General features: G+C 43.3%; 1 protein-coding gene across 1 annotated transcript in view; it reads right to left on the bottom strand.

Moving 5' to 3' along the window:
- The window catches only part of LOC117262519 (DENN domain-containing protein 2A), a 48,294-nt gene that overhangs the window by 14,353 nt on the left and 8,181 nt on the right, over window positions 1-25,760 (bottom strand). The window contains exons 2-9 of the mRNA XM_033635524.2: window positions 12,086-12,172; window positions 6,305-7,345; window positions 3,903-4,030; window positions 2,289-2,401; window positions 1,982-2,179; window positions 1,606-1,699; window positions 922-972; window positions 452-639 (exon numbers count right to left, since the gene is read on the bottom strand). Of these exons, the coding sequence (XP_033491415.2) occupies window positions 452-639; window positions 922-972; window positions 1,606-1,699; window positions 1,982-2,179; window positions 2,289-2,401; window positions 3,903-4,030; window positions 6,305-7,345; window positions 12,086-12,171 (1,899 nt within the window). The 5' untranslated portion in view covers window position 12,172. The remainder of the gene's footprint in view (window positions 1-451; window positions 640-921; window positions 973-1,605; window positions 1,700-1,981; window positions 2,180-2,288; window positions 2,402-3,902; window positions 4,031-6,304; window positions 7,346-12,085; window positions 12,173-25,760) is intronic.

Genomic DNA, 25,760 nt, shown 5'->3' with positions numbered 1-25,760 from the left:
CTTAAGTACCCTGTGAAGACCACAGCGAAAAGGTAACTTAATACTATTGAGGAGTGTTACCCTTACAAGGCTACATCACTGTACAGACTGTTACCACTTTCTTTTTCTTTCATTTTTCATTTTCTTGAAACTTTTTGCATGTTTTCCTTAGTTAGTAGTAAAGCAGTGTCACTGGAACAAAGAATTACTGGGCTATTCCTTTTTTATTGCATAAAACCTGCTGTTGCTCTTCCCAGAAGAAGAAGAATCTCCTGTGTTCTTCCCAGAAAAGTCAACACCAGGTGCTCATAAACTAGCATATATAGGTTGAGTTATTACCACTGGTCTGGTAGGAAAGTAGACATTTAATTAGATGATAGCGTCTAAACTTATGTCTTCTCTTCAGCAGGGTTTTCTTTGTTTTTACTAACATTTCTCATTTTGGAATACAGAGCTTCAGTAACTTTTCTACCTTGAGAGGGAACTGCTGTGTGACCTCTGGCAGGTACGGGACTCCAGCTTTGGTCTTGTGGAGAGCAACAACTATGAAATACTCAAAGAGTTTCCTCTCCTGCAACTCCATCAGATCCCTCTCCAAGGTCCGGTACCGCCGCGTCTGCCTCAGCATGGACTGGACAGACACCAGCCGCTGACTGTGAGCTGAGAGACAGAGAAACACACTTCATGTAAATACACTGATGTCATGTATGCTCACATCTACCTACTGTAAGGCAACCTGCAAGCTCCATCTGTGTATGTTTTTGATGTTAGCTTTATGGTGAAAGAGTCAAAGAAGTAATCTATCATCTGTATCAGTTATCGCACATGTGCCTCTGTTATGTTTATGTGTAAATAATGAAATCATGTGGATAAAAAACATCGTACTGCTTAGCATTCCCTGTGCAGCTACTGTATGTGTAAGTATTAATTTTCTCTTCTCACCTTTTAGCTTCTCCTCCGTGTCACTTTCCGACTCACTGTTCTCATCGGTCACTAAATTAAAGAGAAAGGGTGAAAAGGAAAAACAGAGTGTGAGCAGACTGCACGTAACAATCACAGGAAACTCAAAGCACGAGGAATTTGCTCTCATTGCTTTCATTCCTGCCACCACCACACAACACCACAGAGTCCGCTGAAACGTGGGTCAGTCTCGACTGACCACAGAATGTAGCTTTGCCCGTAAAACTAAATAGGTACATACGATTGTTGCTTTTATGGTGATGAACCTGTGAAGTCTGTCTGGTCAAACTGAGTCATAGAAAGGGGGACCTGATGAAATGTGTCTGCATTAAGTAGAGTGTTGATAGTGCTGATTTTAAGCACCCTTTTGCCATATTTCTAGACATGACCACGTAAATATTTGACCAAAAGCAAAACCAGACCACAGCCTCACTTTCCACCAAATTTTTATTGAAATCAGTTAAAAAATGTTTGAGACATCCTGCTAAATAACAGACACAAAAACAGAAACAAAACTACAACATCCTTGATAGAGGCATCAGCAAAATAGACATTATTTCATCTTTAAAAAAGGTGCATGAGTTGAGTTTTACTAAACTCACAGCTGATGTAAAACAAATGGAAAGTAAAAACAATCATTTCTGTGTTCTGCCTTTGACGCCTCACCTCTCCCTGAGCTGGACTCTGTAGACTGAGAGACTCTCTTCATGCGTTTCTTCCCTCTCCGCGCCTCGAAGATGCCGTTGATCTTCACCACCATCTGCAGGAGGTAAAGAGAGTGAAATGTCCATCTTTAACTCTTTAAACTAATACACCAAATTTGCCAGACTCCTACAAAGATTATTTCATTGCAGCTTCTGGGAGGCCTTCCTCTAGGCACACTTCTCACAGGAAATATCCATCAGAATATTTTCTCCTGCTTTACTCATCCCCAGACGGCAGCATGAGTGGACCAGCTCCGAACTCCCTGAGCAGTACACTGGCCCATAAATCAAAGACAGAGCAGCGTGAGTTTAGAGAGAGGCCTCTCAGACTCCCATACCTTGGGGATTTTCCTCCGTCTGCGATTGTATGGGTCTCCAGAGAGGCAGGGGGTGTCATCGGGGCTGCTGGGTGTGGAGGGGGGGCTGATACGGGAGGGAGAGGAGATGCCCGTGTCCCTGCTGGTCTTGCGTAGCTCAAGGAGCTTGAAGCTTCGCCGTTCTGAGTTCTGTCTGAAGAAACCAGGCTTGGAAGAGAGCTGGGGAGGGTAGATGCAGAAGAACAGACACATTAGAAGGTGACTGTCATATATAGCTACTTCCACTAAATCTACTTGTTATTGTACTGATGTATTGGCACTCAGGTACCTTAGTTGACGTGTCAGGGATAGGAGATGAGGAGGCAGGTGAAACACATTTGCTTCCCAAGCAACTTCTCTCCAGCTCTATGTCTTCGTAGGGGTTTTCCTTGGATGGAGGATCTTCAGAAGAAAAAAAGACTTTTTTTTAAAACGGAGAAATCAATGTCACCTTGATTACACAACAGCTTCACACAAGCTTTCCAAGAGCAGATAAAGTATTCTTTCCATATCAGTCATGTTTGTTTTGCCAGACGATTCCTACTCCAGATGTGCAGAGAGCTACCAGAGGCAGCGGTGTGCTTACGTAGCTTGTATTTCACTGTGATAAGATGCTTGCACAGCTAATGCTAAATGTAACCCTAGCCATCAGACCTCCCCTGCAGATAAGGAGTAAGGACATTTTATTTAAAAAAAACCAAAAACCTGTCTGTTTCTCTGTTTGTATCTGCCCCTCTGTATCTCTCCTCTGCTCCATCAATCCATCCGCCAGATGTGACCTGTAGGAGTCGGAGGATAAAGAGGGACGTTCAGTTCCCCGCTCCTTCTCCCTCTGAGGAAAACAAGGGATCAGCGTGCTGTTTTTCACATTGCTGGCTGATGAGAGCGTCACACTAATTTCTTTGGTGTGTTTGCGTGTGCTGTCAGCTGTGCACATGTGAGTTTGCATCAGTCAACAAGGCATGCGTCAGAAAATGTGAAGTGGTGACAGTTGCTTTCTTCTCCATCTGAAAACACTAACCAACATGTGGATTTTGTGCTTTAAGTGTGTTGATGAGAACCTGGTTTGCGTGTGGAGGTTGATGACTACGGGGACGTCACAGCTGCTCATCACTATCTATATCTCTGCCTCCCTGAGCTGCTTTTTCAGAAGACAGCCCCAGTGAGTTACTTTACCCATGGGACACTGCTGAATGTTTGTTGAGCAATGTCTGACCGTTTTAAAGAACAATACTATTGTGTGAAAGGAGGAAACTATAAAAGACTCCAAAATTAGCTGCGGCATCACTCAAATATAATTAAAGTTAATTTGACTGTTGCAAGCAAGCAGCGCTCATTATACACCAGTCTCTGGGATGAAAACCAGAGACACATTGAAGCGATTGCCAGTAATGTGCCATGGCTCTGAGCCATTCACATGCCCCCCGCCGCACTGACAATCACAGTAGCCAACCACAGCACGACCTCACACAACGCCACTATTGTACGTTATGAAATTAAACAGGCTCTAGGTGGGGTTGGCAAAACCCTGGAGACAATAAGGTAGGAACGTAGGTCAAATTTCTACATATAATTTTTAATAAAAGCGAAGCAGCGTGGCTCTAAATTAAAACCCGAGCAGAGTAAAGAAAGCTTGGCCTCCTCATCAACTCTGTTGTTGAACTCTTTGACACACGCTGATATGAGAAATGAAACTCAAAGGTCATGCAGTGTATCAAGTTTACAGAAAATAGGACAACCAACAGTACAGTATATAACAATGTTCTTCAGCTTTAGCAAACACAAAGTTGAAAATGTAAAACTTTGAAACCACTACAAGAAACTTGATTTTTGACAGATGTAGCCACTTGTGGAGGATTCCACTTGGTTAAGTAAAAATAAAAGTGTGATATGTAGTGTTTACCTATTATGTCCTCGTAGACATTCTCTTCTGATAAAGTGCGTGTTAGGCCCAGTCTGGACTGAGCGTACCAGTCCACCCTGCAGCTCTCTGAAGACGACTGGAGCAGATCCTCAAATTCATAGGACTTCCTGGTGGACAGAGCATTACAAAGACTTAGGAGAACTGCACGCTAAATAGAAAAGGAGAAGAGGAAGGATGGATTTCTGCGTGTTCCTGTTGATGCTTTTAAGAATGTTTGATATGCCAAGCAGGATAACTGATGTTACCATTTGCTTAGTCGCCACATCTGAATGACTACATCTGTGTTTCATCACAGCCAAAGATTAAAGCTGAATAAAGTGCACAAAAGCATCTGTGGTTGCATGCGTCCCCACATGCATGCACATATATGCAATTAAGCTAAGTTGCCTCTTTATTGGGTACAGATTACTACATCTATTGCAGTACAATGCAACAGACCTGCAATGAATCTTAGCTTTCTGAAGCTTATCATACTCAGTTGTCTTCTCTGAGGTGTCGCTCTACTGGATTGAATTATGGGGAAAAATGTTTTCACAACACAACACCCTTTTCCATGTGCAGATTATGAGACTATGGGCCCCTGGGCACAGATATGGAACAGGTACCCATGATAAATACAAATTAAACTTTAGGTAACCTACTAAAATAATATAATCAATTGCTTTTTCAGTCCACCAGATACATTTTACTGCTACAAAAAATGGCTGAAATGTGATGAACACACTGGAATCTTATTAGATGAAACAGATGTTGACAACATTTTCCTTTGGGGACATAATTTACAGTTGAAAAACAGCAATACATTTTAATATATCGCAATATATTTTATCCCAATACTAAGTATATTGCATATTTAAAATCATTATAATATTGTATCATGACTTAAGAATCGTAATAATATTGTATCATAGATCCTCTGGTTACTCCCACCCCTACTGTTCTGTATAAAAGGTACAATCGCAGAATGGGGGGACAGAGTTGTCTTGCCTTTAAGTCTACATCATAGGTAGTAACGACGCTCAAACGACCTCTGTATAAAAGAACAGCCAGTAGGACGTATCATGGGCAGCACCAGTGTGATGTTTTGATGATGTATTATGCATGCAAGCCAGCACGGGAGATTTAAAAAGTAGCTGATAGCAGTTAGCAGCTAACTCGAAGAAGAAGAACGGCTGAAAATGTCCGCACATTGGGAAAGCAATGAAGTCTGGGAGCTGGGTGTAATAATGTCTGCCTTTTGTCTTATTTTGTCAGCTTGTTTTAAACTTTGACATTAATTTTCCTAGGAACTGCATGTGTAAGGTAAGGTGCTAAATCTGTGTAATCTGTGTGTCATAATGATGTCAACGATTGTGTACTGTCCTGAAGTTAAGTAAATGACCATTAAATCAATATCGTCTTAACAAAAACTGAACATTGTTGCCTTACAAGAGTACAATTTATTGCAGAGCTGTTGCATGGCATTAGATGACGCTAAGTGTACCTAATAGACCGGACCCTCTGGAGTATTTGTTCACACGCACAAAAATGTACACTCCAACAGACACTAACAGAAAGACAGCCTGACCAAACAAAGGGCTTGACACAGCACTCTTGAGCAGAGTGAGGCCTCCACATATGGTATGGAATGTAACAGATCCAAGCCAAGCTCAAAACAAGAATTCAGACCACTGGAGAAAATGAACAATAGATGTACTCCAATACTGCAGAGTTCACATTTCTTTGGTTTCCTTACAGAGCCGAGTTTGTTCAACTGTAACCATCTGAATTTGAGTACTACTAAATTCCAGCATGTTAATTGCTCTTGGCAGAATAAGTGATTCAGATTTTGGATCAGACTTTACACTTTACACACATTTTTCACATTTAGAAATGCCTGACAACTCATTTATGAGAGCCACAGGCCTTGCACAATAATTTTTACTGTCAAGATTTAAATTCATGAAAAAGCGAGGGGGGGCCTCTTTGACATGACTCACACCACTCTGAATGTTGCTCTCCTCTTCCAGTAGAGTTTTGGAAAGAGGTATGAGTTCAGTGGATGTGTACATTCCTCACATCCAACCAATGAGCTCACTCTTTGGGATATTTAGAAACAGGATGATGTCACTAGTGGTTTTGATTTACAGCAGATGTGGGAGATGTTGTTCACCTCAGTGGTTGGTTGGTCATATTGGGGGGAGGGTCAGAGTATACACAGAGCCATCACTGGTTTATTCTGACTCCACAAGGGCACTTTAAATCAATATATCTTTGTGGATTTAGCTTTGGAGACAAGAGAGCTTCTGTAAAGGGTTCACAGTCTAGGATTGATGTCTGCCATATTGTCAAAACTAATCATGGCTGCCTACATTTTTCATTCTATCTCTATATTCTCTTACCTGTTACTACCGTCCCGGGGTTTGTCAGCCCAGGGTCTCCTGCAAACTCCGGGTGGTGGGCACGTTGGTAAAGGTGGAGGAGGAATGGAGGGCAAAGGGGGCAAGTTCCTCCTTCCCTTCCCCGAGCCAGGCCCTGAAGCTGGGTTAGTGGGCGGTGTGTGGTGCTGGAAGGTTCTCTGAGGTTTAGGTACAGGGTTTATAGATGGAGCACCTGGCTCGCTGTACACGTTCTCTGGATCCCCTTCCCTTCTTCTCCGCGACCCACCAGGCCGAACGTCAAAAGTCCCAAAAATGGGCTCATTGGCCTTTTTTTCTGATTCCTCTAGCTCTTCCTTTGAAGGAGGGCAGAAGTAATTCCCTGGAAATGCCAGCGACGGTCTGTCAGGAACATCCTTTGTTGCCTTCTCCAGTTTCTTAACATGAGTTAAAACACTTTTCTTTTCTTGGGGTTGTTCTGTTGGCTTAGAAGCCCGAAATCCCCTCTCTAGGATCACTTCTCTGTCCTTGTTTGTCGGGCCCTCAGGAGATTTAGGCCTCGAATCCCCCAGCTTACCAACATTCTCCTTCCCTGAGTCTTGTCTGTCCCAGCTGACAAACCTCTTGCTATCTGTCCTTTGAACCTCCAAAGCTTTGGATTCCTTTTTCCTCACCATCTCGACTTCCTTCTGTGTTGTGCTCAGTGGACATGTCCCTGAAGAAGTTAGAGGGGCAGACTCCTTTTTGCCCTCCCACTGTGAGATCTTATCACGAATGCTGGCAGTCTTTACTCCCGCTGGGCTCTTGTTGTGGTTCAGCTTGCCACACAGCCCGTTCTCCATGTTGGGAGTCCGCGGGTCGGTGGTGGTGGTGGCTCTCCTGTGAGCCAGCATGGTGTCAGGAGGACCCGGGCTGTCGCTCAGGCTGAGTAGCGGGGAGAGGGGACGCTTTGCAGACACAGCGGTGTCCTTCCTGTCTCTGTCCCCTGGTGACCCGCACACCTCTTGGCGCTGGGGCACCGCAGACGACGGAGCCTCCCCGACCTTCAAGCCACAGCACTGGAGCCTAGAAAAGAACCAAAAACAGAAAAATCAACATATACATTTCATACCTCCTTAACCCATAAAAGAGATGGAAACCAGAAACAAGCTGCATATATACGTATTCATTAGAAATATGCAAACGATTTAATAAAGTAACAGATATTTTTACTCAAGTGTCATATACCAAAACCTTCCCAATCCATACTGGCTTACAAGAAGCTACTTAAATTATATACAGAGGCAACACAGAATGGGTGGCTGTGGCTCAGGTGGTAGAGTGGACCTTCTGCTAATCAGAAGACTGGCTGTTCAATCCTTGAGGCGGGTGAACTGCATTGCAGGTGGTGCCTGAGCCTTTCACTCATAAATATGGGAGTGAAAAAGCACTTTGAGTGGTCCAAAGACTAAAAAGGTGTTATACAGATGTACCAAACAAAAGAAAGTGCATGCAAACACAGGGTATATGTTAAAACATTGTATACTGTATTTACACGTAACAAATTAACCATACAACGTTCTTAAATGTAGACAAGCCTTTAAAGGAAAACTTCAACTCCCCAAATGACCATTTATATATCAGTTACTCACTCTGCTTTACACTGAACTCAAAAAGAAAACTGTGTTATTCTCCCATGTCTGAACGGAGCATCCAAAACTGTGAACATTTTTGTTGAATTAAAGTGATGAGGGATCACATTTAAAAACAACAAAACTAAATCAAAACATCCGTTTAAAAACTGTCACACAACTCCCGCAGTATAATTCAAGTCTTCTTTATCCAGTCATATCCTCAGTACTTCCCAAACACATGCATTTTCACTAAAACCATAATATTGTAATACTGCATAAACAGTCTCAGGCACAAATGAGTAGCGTGCCTGATCTGTTTATGTGGAAGTATTTTAAATAGTAATGTTTTAGCAAAAATGCATGTTTGGAAAGTACTGAGCATACCAGTGGATAAAGAGAACTTGGATTATACTGCAGGAGTTGTGTGATAGTTTGTAAACGGATGTTTTGATTTAGTTTTGCTGTTGTTAAACGGGATCGCCGATGACTTTAATTCATCAAGAATTCTCTGTTTTGGGGATTTTTATTCACTGTGGAGGCAGGCGAGAAAAACAAAGTTTTCATCCCATATCCAACATAACACAGGGTGAGTCATTTGGGCAAGGTTAAGGATTCCTTTAACAAAAACTGTTAGTGTTACTCAGATCTTCTGAAAATGCTTCCTGACTTTAAAACTAGTAGAATAAAGAATTGCTATGTTAAATCAAACTTTAGAAATTCAAGATATACAGTATATGCTTGAAAGTAGATTGTTGTCTCCGAGTTTAAGGCGATCATTTGTCAAACCAGGACATTAATATCTTACAAATCCTGAACAAACAAGTTTAATAATCCGATGCGTGTGGTGCTTGTCTTTATTATCTACAATTGTATTAAAAATCATCTTAAAATAAGATATTGAAGCTTTCTTGAATTTCCCATTTAGCAGCAAGGGGCTGGGGCGCATTACAAGATTAACAGACTGTCAAACACAAGATGGACTGTGAGGAGGGAACAAAAGTAAACCAAACAAACATGCAAAGAGTCTTTTCTTGGTAAGGGGACAGTGCTTACCACAACTGATGTGCACTTAATTCAAACCAGATAAACAGAGGGAGAAGGCACATTGCACTGTTGTCAACTCTAATAATTTATAGTGCAATTATTTTCATAGAAACGTCAGTTGCTGCCTTCAGTGCACATAGCTCAGCATCATGCTTCCCATTGCTCTTAAAATTGGCCACGCAACGTGAGCACTTACAATTACGTCCAAATAGACCTTTGTTTTATGGGGTAAACAAGAATTCTTGTTAAAAGAGCTCAGACGTCTGTTTGGTGCCTCTGTTTCAGCTGTGAGTCACTCCTGGAAGATTACTGGGTCACGACTGTTTGAACTCTGGGTTTCGGGGTCAAAGTTTACAAGCTACACACACAGCTATTTCTGGAGAGCAGATGAAAGTATACACAGAAGAGGGGAGAGGCCGGAGTGTAGACGTGCATCTTTTCTTTGCTACTCCCAGCCCTCGCATCTTTGTTTTGGCCCAAAGTCCATTCATCAAATAACTGAATTTCCAACAAACAGAGGAAACGCGGCCTTGCTGGGTGACTTCTGATGACATCGCTGGATGTGAAAACCAACAGTCATGCAATCCAGAGGAAATCTCTGGGGGAAATTACTGATTCAAGTTTCCTCAGAGACCCTTAAAGAAAAGATAAAAAACCTTGATGTTGTAACTATGACCAGTGAGGAAACAAAATAATTCTCTCTTAAATAGCCCTGGGTTTTATTAGTTCAGTTCCTCCCCTTCTCTCCCATCCCCCTTTTTTTCTCTTTACGTGTACCTTGGTTGGAACAGCAGTGTCTTTTAAGCATATAGCAACAGAGGGTAAAAACTAGGTCAAATAGGAAAGCCAAGTGAATGGGAGAAAGCAAGGGGGTCGAGGAAAAGAGTTACACAAAAAGTGGAGCAGACAGAGAGGGAAATTAAAAGTGTATGTCCCCAATCTCAAAAAAACACTTGTTTGTGATTAAGAGAGATTAAAAGACAGATATGAAAATGGGCAGTATGGAAAGCTTGTCTATCACCCGCAGCCAAGGATGGGTGAAGCATGGAGATGAGGGTCACTGAGGGTGGAAGGAGAGAAGGGGGCACAAAAGCATCTCTAACCAGCTGAGCTAACACAGGATCAGCGCATAGGAGAAAGGGACTGAAATTGGCAGAAGGAAATAAAAGACAGGAAAAACAATTTATTCTAATTATATTCCTGTGTATCAACTTTTGGTAATTCCTCAGGAGAGAGCTGTTGAGCAATGGTGACTACAGTAACACTGCAGACCCTCAAAACAACAGACTTGGAAGATTTAAACCTCCCAGTAGACAACCCCTGTTACTGGAACAAACCAAATCCCTTCATTATAATCTAAATAGCACTGATGAATATTGCAAGGATGACAGAAGGGACTATGGAGAGTGGTCACAGAGGCATTAGACAGTGGCAGCAGGGGGGTAGAAACAGTATCTAGATGCCAGATGGCCAACCCTGCCCTGCTCTGCTCTCCCACCCTGCTATTGTTATACTGCTGACCCTAATGGAAAGGGGTGTCTCCAGCTTGCTTAAGAGCAGTACAGGCAGACCTATAAGATGGCCAAGGGGAAAGTGTAGCTTAAGCTGAGGCAACATGTGGTGGAGAATGTGTAAGGTATAAGATTGCAGAGTAAAGTGAACTAGCGTACAGGCTCACAGGTTTTGTCACACCCTGCAGAAACTGGAGGATCTACTGGTTTCAGAAGTATTTTTCCTCACTGCAAAAACCCAGCTGAAAGTTAACAGATCATCAGATCAAATAAGGTTATGCAATGACTTCTCCTTTATGTCTGACAAAGCATTTTTGTGGACAACTGGGTGGGTCAAATCTCAAAAGATTCTGCCATATCCTTAAAGGTGTACTCCAGCGTCTTTAGTATGGGTCAAGCTCAACAGCATCTTTCAGAGCATGTGAGTGCAGTAGAGCGGTGAAAATTTCAGCTCCTGGCTCGCGGAGCTGTTCATTCCCCCCCGCTCCCCCGCTCAAAATCGCTGTGTGCTCAACTCAGATTTCACCTCGCTCCACTCAAATCCCTCACCGTTCGCTCAATTTTCGTTTGACAGTACTTTGTAAACTCCATTGTTGAGCTTGCAGCCGCTGATCTTTTGACAGAAAATAGAGTGTGCGCAATACACAGATTTCTGGGTCTGGCATGCTTCGGACTCATGGTGCGAGCAGTGCTGGGGCAAAATAGGAGTGATATGGAGCAAGACATAATGCCATGGGCTTTTGCTTTGCTCACATGCTCTTGCGTCTCCCCCTTAGACCTCATCCTGCCCTCTAAAAGTCCACTTCATTCAAACTCCACACCTCAGGTATGTACTGCAGGGTTTCTGTTAAAAAAATGTCCAAGCTGAGATAACCCTGATTTTTTTTTTTAATTTTGGAAAGCTCAGAGAGAAACAGAAAGCACCCTCCATAGCTACAGAAAACACTCACAGAGTAGTACTCTTCCTGGCGAGGTGAAGTGCCCCTTTAATGCTTCATCTTTGAATTCAGGACCGAGATGTTGATTACCCTTGATGTACTGACCCAAAAGTTCTACAATGCTCAACCCACATCACCAGCATCGCTGTTACAATCGTGCGAAAAAGAGTGTTTAACTTTTGTGGTCAGTTGTTTTCTGCTGCAATGTGCTTTGGGAGTTGAAGTTTACTTCTCTCTTAAAACTATAATGCACACTTTTTTCTCCCTTTCACTGATGCTGTTGTTCATTTCTTGCACTGATAACTGAGGCTCTCAAATGTTCAGACAGCCAGTCAATCATCGGGTCAATATATAAAATGAATTTGACTTTTACTTTCACATAGCCACCTGATATAACCTTGCCCTTCTACTATAAACAAACAGGACTGAGAGGACTGGCAGCCTCTACTAGCCTCTGTGCTGCACTAGCTGATCTGATTTCACAGCATATCACAGGTAGCTTTCTGATGCATTAAAGGAGGAACTGTTGCTCCTCCTTTAGTACAAACAGACAACGCTATGCAGAGGAAATTACATATCCAAAAACAAGCATTACCGTAGTATTTGCTGTAGCACTGATATGTTGGGCTCTAATTATTGCTACTGGACTCTGAATCAGAAAAAAAAGACAGATATTTGATTGGCTTTTAAGGTACCTACCCGTTTACTGATTGGTAGATACAGTTGTCAGTGTTTGTACACAGCAGCAGGGCCCTCCCACCGGTCATGGTGCTAGCAGCTGGCATCCTGTACAGTCACACAAAGACATACACAATCAGTTACAGTACAGTGTATTTATATAATGGGGTGAGTGCACTGTGTGTGTATGGTAAACGTTTGTTGAACATGTGAAAGCAAAGCAGACCTACATTTCAGCTTGTAGGTCAGGAAGTTGCAAAAAAAACACATTTACAAGTGAAACTGTTACAGAGCATAAATTTAGACAGTTGGAAATACATTAATATATTAATAAAGTTATGGAGATGATACATAAAAACACGCAGACTTATAGAATGACAAATGAGTTAGGTCAAAAGAAAAGCTGCTTCCCCAGGACTCCCTTAGAGAACAAACCTCTTACCCTAGTGTGTGAATATAAACTACCAAAATAGCTAAAACCTCTAATTTCTGTGACAAACGAGACTCATTTTCTGATTGCAGAAGTTGCAGAGAAGCAGACCTCACAGGTTGCACGGCATCCCCCAAACCCCACTTGATTAGTAATTGGAGGATACAGCTAAAAACAAAACTTAAACAAGGGCCAGCCAACAGGCATAAACACACTTTATGTTCCAGCATCCATGTGGCGTTACGGAAAACGTATATATCGGAAAAATAAAAACTCCACAAAATAATTAAGCTCCATTAGGGAAACATTACTGGCAGCTGGAAGCCAGAGAGGGGCACGGAGTTCAGCTTTATAAGGTTATCACTCAGTGTCTCGTCTTTTTGCATTTGCCAGAAACAGATTTCTGGAGTATTTTCAAGACAAGTACTGAGCACACATTTTGTTTTTGCACTTCAGATTCTCTCCGCAAACTCTCCTTTCAATTCCAGAAAATAACTTCCTTAATGTGCTGCGTGTCTTCCAGCACTACACATCTTCCCTCTGTTCTTTATTACGGAGAAGTTGTGCCAAGGCGACTGTGAGGGGGAGAAATTATTACTTGGTCCATTTGTCAGAGTATAATGAAACCAGATCCAGTTGGAGCCTCGCAAGACCATCCGTATGTAACATCGAATTAAAGCCTCTGGTGCACAGCGCTCATAACTTGGCCTATAAAAGCTGGTGGAGGGTTGGCATGGAGCAGAAGGGCCTAGCCTCTGTCTGGCACAGATGTGGTTAACATAAGAGAGAGGGGGGAAGGTCAGGGCTTACTCCTGTTGGCAGGTATTCACACATTTGTTCTTAAGTAAATTCGTATAGACACTAATGCATGCTTTGCCACCCAGCTGCATACCCACACACAGAACCTCATATAAAAACACACCTACATAGATCTATACATCCTGCCAAACTGTCCGTACTCCAAACCAAGTTATGGATTTGTGTGCATGTGTGACTTCAACCAGATGTGCTGGGATACTTTAGGGTATCCATAGGCCGTTAAACATTTCCTGAGCACTGCCTGACTCAAACCCCCTCTACCAATAAACCTGCATTAGCTAACCCTGACACTTCTCTCTCTTGCCCCCTGACTATGTAGGGAATGTGAGTCTAATTCAGCCGAATTCCTCAAATTGTTGTCCCAACTGGCAGTCAGAAAAAAAGCCACATTTTTGGTGGATTATGTAAAAAAAAATTGCAGCCAAATAGCCGAGCTCTTCCATGAGTTAACAACATAATTGGCCCTCTGGGGTGCAGTGTTTTGAATGACTCTGGGCCTTTTCTCTTTAAGAATGGAAGAACAAATGGACGCGACGGAAAAGTTGCGGTCTCGGCTGACAAGAAGTACTAAAAGTACAATGTGTCATTTTTTAGCCCCCAGTTTTGCTCACAGCTCAACTTACAGCTATCCATTGCTTTGTCTTTAGCCCACCATCGGCCCAAGGTCTAGCCCCCCAGAGAGAGAAGAGGAGGAGGAGGGTTTGCGTCAGCCATCCACCGGCCTGCAGGCCCAAATTATTTTCAGCTGTGAGCCAAGCAGAGGTCACATGTTTGAGGGGAAACATCAACCAATTTTTTTTCCCTTCCTCCCCCTCCTGATTCTTTTCTCCTTACTAAAACCCAACACAGAAATGAAGAACAGAAATCCTGCATGGAAAGGGGGTGGGCAGGGGGGACTGTAAAGAATGTATAGAGTCTCCTAGTTTTACAGTTAAATTTTTCTCTAGGTTGGGGACGGTGTTGGGTATCACAGGGGGAGAGGAAAGATGGGAGATATGAAGAGAGGGGGCAAATCGAAGAGGAGAGGGGGACTGGGGAGACAGGGGTTGTCAAAACTAAAGAATAATATAAGTATACTGTTGCACTGTGAAAACATTGTAGGCTTTTAGGCTGTCCCACTTCATTGTTTCGAGCCCCACGGCCAAAACAGAAAGTGCTGTAAGTGGAGATTCCAGAGCCTTAAAAGGTAATCTGGTATTTTCACACAATTCTGACTTACTTGGATCCCAAACTTGACTCATACATGCAAGACAGTGCTTCCCAGCACTCGCCTGAACCTGACAAGCAGTAGTGTCTTTGCATCTCATAAAAGCGGTACATTTGACAGCATTGCCAGTTTTACTGCGTTTGGTTACTGAGGAAACTCTTTTCGGGAGCAACGAAGGCTTTTGTCTCCTACAGCTATTGGCAACTATTGTTAACCCTGACCCTCAGAGCAAGATGGCCACCATAACAATACAGAGGCTGAGGGAAGCCATCTGCTGAGGCCAATAAAAACATCACGGGAAACTGCCCCCTTCAGCCTTAGTCCTGTGAGGTGTGACAGGCCGTGGACACTGTGGCAGAGGAAGTGGAAGTGGTATTGTTCAGCAGCAGCTGGGTGGATGAGCACTGGGTGGAGAAGATGGCAGCAGAGAGAGAGTTAGAATGGAAATAACGCACAATATTTCTGTTTGATATTCAAAGAGACATTTAGGTTTAATTTTGCGAAGTCCCTCTCTAGTACCCTTTTTACCCAGAATCACCTGTTGACAGTTTATTGCTTGTTTTAGCTTCTTTGCCTAATGATCTTCAGCTAAAAAAAATGCCAACATAATCCATCAAGGATAACCTCTAGTCCTGGCCTGAGATAAAAAAAGGATTGGTGCTCAGTGAACAGCACACAATCTTAATGCCTTGAAGCCTTTACTAGACAGAGATAGCAGCAGTCGGGGTCAGACGCAGGGCATCAGAGCCGAGCATCAGTTGCATAACAAACCCTGTGGGAGATTTCCATCAGCAGATGGACACTGGGTATCTGGCCATGGACAGATTCTTATACTGTAAACATGCACTCACATATACCGCTGAGACAGGGTTGTTGTTTGTTTAGGCATAATGGCTGAATCCCAGTGTTGTCTTGTTGTAATAAATAGCATCTCAGCTATCTCAGCTGGCACCACCTACTCTAAAAATGCACAATTAAGGGGAGGGAGGGAATCAAGCGGGGTTAAGTATGCCAGCAAGTATGACACTGACTAGAGGCAACTTTGGTGTTTATATCAACAGTGCAGAAAACTTTGCAAAGTTTGACTTGAGGGTAGGTCTGGAGGGACCATGCAATACCTGTATCAAAACGCTTTATCCTCCGTACAGTGGCTTTTTTAAAGACATATCAAGTCTGCATTTCCTGACCCTTTAGCCCACGCTGTACTTTGTCAGACTAGCTAGTAAAATGTGCTGTCCGACCACACTGGAAGGCTTAACCATTCAGTACTGCCACATTCAATGGCAGGGTGAAAAGCCTGTCCTGAATCATACAGCGGGGCAAGCTGCAATAACAGTTTCAGTATTGGGATAACAGCATACAATGCTTTCACTAGAGCCTTGTATTGTAAAAAATATAGATTTATGCATATATATTGAATTTGTGTTATGAATATGTTATCAAAAATCAACATTTTTTAAGGTACTGTATCAAAGTTAGAAATTCCAGTATTGCGACAACACTACTAAAGATTAAAAATAGAACAGTGACAGTCAAGTTAAAGACCTCAGATCAGACCTCATATCGGGTAGACTGGTTCACAGGATATAAACTGTGGGTGTAGAGCCTGTTACTGGCCACCTATCTCAGACTGTTAGCATCAACATATAAAGAAAACTGGATATAGCATTGGAAGTGGAGCCCTATTCATTCCTATGCACGTTGCTTAGTGGCACATGAAGCCAAAAAGGCTAGATTTCTGCTGTATGAAATTACCTAGATTACCCTTCCGCATTGTGGGGCCCATAAAGCAGGTGCCCTAGAGACAGGGCAGCTGAACGGCTAACTTCTGCCAGCCAAGCAGCTAACAGTTTAGCCCTCCGCTATCTTGAATGGGGATAAGAATGATTTAATCATGTGGTTCATCTAGACTTTCAAAATGATACTGGCCCAAATGGATCAAATCCTGATAGTGAAACAAGTCATTTCCCTGAGGTTATGATGCTCAAAAAATGTATCCACTGATAACAGATATCTCTTCCACAATGTACGTCTATAGGGAAAATGTCTGTGGGGGATGTTTTTGGGCCCCATGGCATCACATCCCCAAGCATTATAATTCTGCATAAGTCCACAATGCAAAATTGGCTTCAAAGTCAGGTGCTGTTCTTTAACACACTCCCTGCATTTTCAAAATAGTCATCACCACAAGAAATTAGTCTTTCATAACCAGACCTATCTCCACACTTTGAACTAGCGACCTACATGCTAAAATGTTCTTCAGTGTTTCACGTGGCATTACTTCTGCAGTGATTTAGCCATTGTAATTCCAGCAGGCGCCTCTCCACCAAAACAACTGCCCTCCGTGTCTGCATCCTGGGCTTAGCGACTAACAGAACTACAAACATCCCAGAGCCTTTTTTTCCCTTTGTGCAGAATTATGACAGGTTCAGCCAGACTCTTCTCCAGCACTGGCACAGTGTGAGATAGGTCTGGCTATGTGGAATTACACACCTAGGGACCCTATATTCTCTTCCCATCTCTTCCCACAGACCAATGGCCTTCAAACGCCAGGTCTGCAGTTAGACCCTTCTCCACAGAGCAGGCCACTATATTGACTCCAAACTCCATTCATCTGGCACCCTGCGTAAACTCAATACTATTTGACCTCGATTGGTCATAGGGTTGTAAATGAATCCCTGATTCACAAAGAGTTGGCACATTTGTGTACAGTATGTGAGCCAGCACGCAGATTACTCAGCGGCACACACATACAGGCCTTTCATAGATGACACTTGGCCTGACTGGTTTTTGTTATCCTGAACTCACACATTGTTGGATTCACGGAGTGAGTAAAGAATGAGCCTGGACTCATTTAGTGGCAATGTGATGACACATGCACACACACACACACACACACACACACACACACACACACACACACACACACCACATTTTCCACGATGAGTTCCTCAAGCAGTGTCAGTGATGAGCTGGCTTTTAAGAGCCCTGTTTTCAAGTCCTGGGTGAATCCTACTGTCAGTGATAAACTCTAACATGTTATCTTTATCTCTCTAATACTCCTCACAGTGCAAAGCTAAAGTAGACAATATCAACTCAGACAGTGGCAGCTGGCCTTTTTGGTTTCTATCTTTGTTGTTGAGCTCTTTGTGCTTGTTATCTTTAAGTGTTAACTCTTGGTGATAATCAGGACAAGGTTTGCTGTTGGAGTTGAATTGACTTTATCACACTATATGCAGGTGGTGCTGTCAGTGTTTCGTAGCTAGCTTTATCAGACCTCTGGGTTGTTGTCAGCAAACTGCTGGCTGGCTGCTGCTATAGCGCTCTGGCGGCTGGCCTGCCTGCCTCTCCCCAACAGCTGCTTCTCATAAAGATTTCATCCTCCCCTCTATCCCTCTGTCCCTCCATCCCTCTGTCCAGCCCTACAGAAACAGCTAACACCATGACATCATCATCCCTTGCTTGTTCTTCCCCAAACTGCTCTCTGTTTCTCTCTGTCATTTCGAAATACCTAAAAAGGGCAACGTCGCTCACGGCCCACGCTGCATTTCACAGTTATCAGGACATGGAGGCACACAAAATACAGAAAGCAACCAAAAAGAGGCAGCGCCTCAACCACTTGTCATCCTTATGAGTGAGGTTTTTAAGTAAAACTAGGACAAGGAGAGAACATGATAGCTCAAAGTGGGAATTATATACTGCGAGGAAAAAAATGTTTATTTTCCTCTTTTTCTGTCTGCACCCACGCTGAGTTGAGGACCCTATCCCCTACAAGATGTGGCTCAGTATAGCATGTGCCAAAGCCTTGCCTGCAATCAATTTAACACACCACTGCACATTTAGCCTGCTCTTTCTGGAATGGCAAACTTGGCGGCTTTTTTCCCTCCCCATCCTTCACTCTTTATTTCTCCCTTTCATTCCCACTCAGTCTTGGAGTTGTGGGCACAAAAGTATGATGAAGGAGAGAGTGATGGATAGGAGGGAGGGATGAAGGGGGACTGGTTTTAAAGCCTTATAGCCTCTCATCCTCTTCCATACTGAACTGTACCACATCTACATTCTGCAGATCTGGAGCAGAGATTATTCATGCCAACTTGTTTTGAGCGCTGACATTAAGTGCTTGGTTTGAGCGATATGGGGATTTCACAGTGACTGACAGGTTGCCTTGACCAGGCTTTGACAGGGTTTTGCCTGGTTCCTGAAGAAGCAGAAAAGGAAGGGTTGATGGTAAAGGAAGGGATGTATGGAGAGGAGGAGGTGGGAAGGAGAGGGTCGGGCAAATAAACAATGGAATTTTATCTGGGCTCGGCAGCCTCCCTCTCTCTTTTTCTCTCTCTGTTTCTGTCTCTGTGTCCTGTTCAGGGCCCCTGCTGCTTTCCCAAGCTGATTTCATAGCAAGGCCTTGGAAGCGAGCCAAACAGGCCAACTCTATCACTATGTGTGCCTGTATCTACATGTGTATCTGCCCATGCATGCGACTGACAGCCAGAAAGTGTGTTACATACAAGCCTGGAAGCTGCACACTCGTTGACTTTATAAATTTTTCCGGCACGCCATGTTTACCTCTCACTCATCTCCACACATTACTGATACACATTACTCTTCCATCCCTATCTTTCCGTTCTTCATCCAACCACAGACCACAGGGACCTGTGCTATATGTTGTACAGCGGTAAACATGACTATCAGTTGGCCTTTAGGGGCAAAAGACAAGCACACACAAACACACACAGTGGATGCACAAGCCATCCTGCTGCCAAGTGTCCTGTCCAAACCTACTGATAGTGCTCCTGCCCTGCTGTGCTGTCCTCTTACCCCTCCACTTCTCCCTCTGCTCCCTCCATTGTTAGGAGAGGATGGACGTGAGACAGCACTGAAACTGGTTTAGCCACAGAACTAGACAGGAACTGAAGGGGGATACCACAAACAATTAATTTCTCCCTGCATGCCTTTTTGCTTATCAATCCACTCTAAATATAACACAAAAGTGTCCATTGTTGTATTTGCAATGCTGCACATATAGCATTTCTTGTTATTGTGGTTGTCATTTATGACTGAGACTCTGACAGCCTGGGTGTCTACAGTCTATCCCGCTGGGAGCTGGAAGAATGGGCCAAAATATTACCTCAGAAAATGTATAAACAAACCTTAATTATAATTGGGGCCACAGAGGAAGCCACTATGGCTGTAATTATGGCGCACAAGCACAACCAAAGGGACAGAATGCTGCACCATTTAGGAGGCCTCTTATGCATGAAATGAATTGTTCTTGTTTATGTTTGTGTACACAAACTGACAGGAAGTGTGAAGTGTGAAGGATGTGATTTGCAGGAAGTGGACAGTTGCAGGAAGACTGACCTCCTTCGTCTCCTGAAATGAAGTCATCAGGATTCTGCACAGCAAGCTTTTTCTTTTTGCTAAAGAATTAACCCCATACAATAAGAACTTGAGTTTGTTGATAAATGGGACAGCTCCGACTACAACAAGGTCAGAGCGGCAGCAAACGGAAGGAAAACTCCAGACAAACTCAGCAAAATCCTTCTAAATGTCCTTCTCAGTTGTTCCACCTGTCAGAGTTTACAAATGTCCATCCCGTAACAGTTTAACCACAGGCCTTTAACGGGGAAGGTCTCCCATTTCCCTTTGGAGTTTGTGGCTTCCATTCCACATTCCAGCGACTACAAATGGTGCAACTTGCAGGCTAATGATGCACTAAAGTCTCCAATGTGCCCTTCTGGAAGTACAAGTTTAGAGGGGAAGTCTTTGACGCTGTTGGCCTGATAAAAGGTGAAAATTAAGTGTATAATTTAAAAAGATTTGTGGAAGCTTTTAAGCACAGAGGAGATTTTTAAACCCAGACTGACCTGTTGGAAAATTGGATTATAAATGAATTCTTCCACCTCAGCAATGGCCAATCGCCAGCAAATACAAAGAGGCCCTAACTAGCTCAATGAGGAGCAGAGAAGCCTCTCTAACAGAGAGAAAGACAAGATCATCACAAAAAGAGGAGAAAAAGAAGAGAAGGAGGAGGATGGATCCGTCTTGGAGGCAGAGCAAACAAATCTCTCTCTATCCCCCCCATCTGGGAAAGGGTGTCATGTTACGTCTCTTTGCAGAGTCGGAGCATCTGTCTTTCGACTCCCTCCCACAGACATGCCAGCCCCTCCTCCCCATAGACAGAGAGCTCCCATCAGCAGAGCTCCTGACTCATCCCCAGTCTGCTCCCAATTACCCTGCTGGCTCCACAGACCTGTGCCCATGCCAACACATCCCGGGGCCCACTTTTAAACAGCTCTCACTTTGGCCTACATAACCTCATCCAACACTGCCTCTGTCCTATCCAAAACTTTGGTAGTCTACATTTGCAGCTGAAGAACTACTCCAGCTTCAGGCAGCATCGAACGATTTGGTGATGTCAAAGGCGTCAGTGTGTTTCAAACTAAAGTATTTGTTGGGTTGTCTCACAGCGTCTGAAACCACAACGATAAATTGGGGGTGACAATTATTATAACTTTCCGAAACAGACAATCTGGCCGTCACGCCGACTTCACGCAGTTACTGGCCAGGTGTGCAGTGGTATGAAAGTAAGTACCATTTTTCCATTCATCACATAACTGCTTCCGACACACTTCACTCATACAGCCAAGTATACAACCAGCCCCATTTAGGTTACTTATGACATATAAATACTTTTGCTTATTTTTACATACTTAAACACTTCTTGTGCAGCCAATAGAGTGTGCCAGTAAACCTGGAACTCCGTTAGCGCTTTTAGCACTTCCGGTTCTCTCGTCTAAAAGTCAATACGTTTTTTGAATGGGATTTTGGTAAAATGCCTCAAATAAAGTCTGTTGTTAACAAAAGCTTAAGCGAGTTTCAGGTTTTGTTCTACAACACAAAACACATCAGTAAATACCCTACTTGTGAATTTTGAAGCTTTTACGTGTTGTAAAAAAGGCGGTTGCTAACAAGTTGCTCAATACAACTAGAAACCCTGTCGGGGACATTAAACGTCATCACCCCCGAACAGGCGAGAGTGCTGGCAGTCCACCATTACAGCTTCTTATTTAGCTTAAACAGTCTGATTTCCCCATTATACAATGTTTTTAAAATAAAGCGGCCGAAATCAGTTGAAAGCTTAGTGGCAGTGACGTCAAGAGTCATGCGACCGTGGAGTAGTCATGTAGTCCGTTAAAGCCTAACGTTAGCTTTTTACTTCTGGTGATCACATTTAAGCTTCAAATGCAGTATGAAAGATGTTAATATGTGAAGATTATCTCGCTGAACAAAACCTTTAAGTATCATAAACTTGTGTTAGCCACAGAGCTTATTTTCTGACATAATCTAAAACGCAATGCAAAAATCACATTCACTTTCTCTTCCGGGAACCAGCGTGATGCTAAACTTCCGGGTTTTGATGTCAGCCCTGGCACACTCTATACTCTAGTATTGTAGTACTCTTGTATGCAACACTAAAAACACTATTTGCTATGTAAAGATATAGTGGGGAAATGGCATCCAAAGCAGAGAGCTAAGTTTCACTACCCCACTGTGTGTTGTAATCCGAGCTTCCCACATGTATGTGTGTATTCCACTGACTAGCTCATCGCTACTGCTTTGCACTTGCTTATGTGACAGTTTTGGGGCATCGCTGTCATGGAACGGTAGCGCCCACCCTCCGGTTCCCCCCAGTTACCAACCTTTGCTCTGTCATTACTGTTGCTATTGTTCAGTGCTGTTTATGCAGTTAGCACTGTTAGCTGCTAGCCGCCAGCTGAGCCACCTCCATGTTGAGAACCATGCCTGAACATCTCATATGGTCTGCATTTCACATAGAAACCCTATAAGAATACAGTACAGGCCAAAAGTTTGGACACACCTTCTCATTCAATGCGTTTTCTTTATTTTCATGACTATTTACATGGTAGATTCTCACTGAAGGCATCAAAACTATGAATGAACACATGTGGAGTTATGTACTTAACAAAAAAAGGTGAAATAACTGAAAACATGTTTTATATTCTAGTTTCTTCAAAATAGCCACCCTTTGCTCTGATTACTGCTTTGCACACTCTTGGCATTCTCTCCATGAGCTTCAAGAGGTAGTCACCTGAAATGGTTTCCACTTCACAGGTGTGCCTTATCAGGGTTAATTAGTGGAATTTCTTGCTTTATCAATGGGGTTGGGACCATCAGTTGTGTTGTGCAGAAGTCAGGTTAATACACAGCCGACAGCCCTATTGGACAACTGTTAAAATTCATATTATGGCAAGAACCAATCAGCTAACTAAAGAAAAACGAGTGGCCATCATTACTTTAAGAAATGAAGGTCAGTCAGTCCGGAAAATTGCAAAAACTTTAAATGTGTCCCCAAGTGGAGTCGCAAAAACCATCAAGCGCTACAACCAAACTGGCACACATGAGGACCGACCCAGGAAAGGAAGACCAAGAGTCACCTCTGCTTCTGAGGATAAGTTCATCCGAGTCACCAGCCTCAGAAATCGCAAGTTAATGGCAGCTCAGATCAGAGACCAGATGAATGCCACACAGAGTTCTAGCAGCAGACCCATCTCTAGAACAACTGTTAAGAGGAAACTGCGCCAATCAGGCCTTCATGGTCAAATAGCTGCTAGGAAACCACTGCTAAGGAGAGGCAACAAGCAGAAGAGATTTGTTTGGGCCAAGAAACACAAGGAATGGACATTAGATCAGTGGAAATCTGTGCTTTGGTTTGATTAGTCCAAATTTGAGATCTTTGGTTCCAACCGCCGTGTCTTTGTGAGACGCAGAAAAGGTGAACGGATGGATTCCACATGCCTGGTTCCCACTGTGAAGCATGGAGGAGGAGGTGTGATGGTGTGGGGGTGTTTTGCTGGTGACACTGTTGGGGATTTATTCAAAATTGAAGGCACACTGAACCAGCATGGCTACCACAGCATCCTGCAGCGACATGCCATCCCATCCGGTTTGCGTTTAGTTGGACGATCATTTATTTTTCAACAGGACAATGACCCCAAACACACCTCCAGGCTGTGTAAGGGCTATTTGACCAAGAAGGAGAGTGATGGAGTGCTGCGGCAGATGACCTGGCCTCCACAGTCACTGGACCTGAACCCAATCGAGATGGTTTGGGGTGAGCTGGACCGCAGAGTGAAGGCAAAGGGGCCAACAAGTGCTAAACACCTCTGGGAACTCCTTCAAGACTGTTGGAAAACCATTTCAGGTGACTACCTCTTGAAGCTCATGGAGAGAATGCCAAGAGTGTGCAAAGCAGTAATCAGAGCAAAGGGTGGCTATTTTGAAGAAACTAGAATATAAAACATGTTTTCAGTTATTTCACCTTTTTTTGTTAAGTACATAACTCCACGTGTTCATTCATAGTTTTGATGCCTTCAGTGAAAATCTACAATGTAAATAGTCATGAAAATAAAGAAAACGCATTGAATGAGAAGGTGTGTCCAAACTTTTGGCCTGTACTGTATATTCTCTGTTCTATACTTTGGCGATCCTCTGACCAAGCAGGTCAAACTTTTCACTTATTCAATGAAATATCTCAACATTATTATCTGGACTGACGCCAAATTTTGTACATTTTATACAGAGCTACCATGAAGTTGGCATTTGTGATTTAAATCTAATGTCTCGACAACTATTTGATGGATTGTCATAAAATAAGGGGCAGACATTCTAATACTTAAGTGCTAATTACAACTGTTAGCATGCTTACACACTTAATTAAGATGGTGAACATCTTAATTTTAAATATCAGCATTAGTATGGACATTGGGAGTATGTTAGCATTCTGGCCTTAGTATTGCGTGTGGTTATAGTCTCTAAGTCAGAAATGATTTCCATCCACTCATATTGGACAATAAAGCTATTCTGAATCTGAAACGTCTGCTATCCCTTTAAATTTTTCTGAATCCAGCTCCCTTCCTTCCCGAGACAAATTAGTGCACACCGTGGGCTCATCTGGCAGTAAGAAACAAGACCTTGGTGTAGATGCACCTGCGGTTGGAGCACTGTGGTTGCCGCAAGCATAAATCATCACTGACAGAGTAAGTAAGGCCATTGACAGGAGAGCTCGCCAAACAAAAGAAGCCATGGAGCTCTTCCTGGCAGCCATCCTCCCTGTTTGGCAGGCAGAGATGAATTTCAGTGGGTGAGGTAATTCATAAACAGCCACAGGTAATATGCCAGGTGATAGACACACACCTTCTGTCATCTGCAACCACAGCTGTATTCAGTTTCACCATGCCATTAAACACAGGAGACAGACATGGCATGTCTTACACCTCAGACAATACCTGTCTCTGCTGTTAACAACACCCAAAGGGCCTGGATTTTACACATGAGGAAGTGTCATTGAATACGCCATCATTCACAGGGGAAAAAAAGACTCCCTACAGTGAGCAGTATTTACAGCATCTGATATTATATTGTGCTGACACACAATGTGGGATTTTTGAGCCTAATGGTAAAACCTTTCCTCTCTAAAACAGGCTCAGCCACAGTAAACGTGCAGCAGTGAGTGGACCTACAGAGCTTTTCAACAATAACCTGGCTTCTTCAGCACACTAACATTATTCTCTGGGCCCCAGATCAAATTTCTCCTCCAAGCCACAGTCTCTGAGCTGAGCTCCAAAGCCAAAATCCTCTCCTCTCCTTCTCCTTCCTGTTTTCCCCCCTTCACATTTTAAGGGTTCCGCTTGAGAATTCCCACCAGAGCTCCCCCGTCCCATCCCTGCTCCTCTGCACGCCTGCACAGAAACAGATTTTTATAATTCGCCCGCCGATCCCCAGGGGAGCCGAGCAAGGCGAGAGCTTGGGAAAGTTCTCTTCCGGAGTGTAAACTCCAGAGTCAGAGTCGGAGCCGACGTTTTTGACCTCCACACACCCTGTGACCAACAACTGTGAGCCTGAGCCAAGACCGCCAGTGGACAAAAAACTGAGTGAAATGGAGAGGGGTGTTTAGCGCTGCTGAAGCAACCAAAACAAAACTGATCTAAAGGTGTGTGTTTCCATCATAATCTCCTCAGGATCCTCAGAACAAATTGTACTCAACACATAGCAAATATACTGACATTCAAACAGTGCTGGGCAGCAATAGTATTACTTCTCCCAGTAACAAACAGTGTAATGAATTACTGATAAAATTTCAGTGATAACATTACAGTTACCCCAAAAACAAATAAGTCATTATGACATTACTTTTATTGTGACCCTCCCAACGGATTTGA

This window comes from Epinephelus lanceolatus, chromosome 5 (assembly GCF_041903045.1).
Source record: "Epinephelus lanceolatus isolate andai-2023 chromosome 5, ASM4190304v1, whole genome shotgun sequence".
Classification (NCBI taxonomy): Eukaryota; Metazoa; Chordata; class Actinopteri; order Perciformes; family Serranidae; genus Epinephelus; species Epinephelus lanceolatus.
This window is presented reverse-complemented; position numbering and strand designations above follow the sequence as displayed.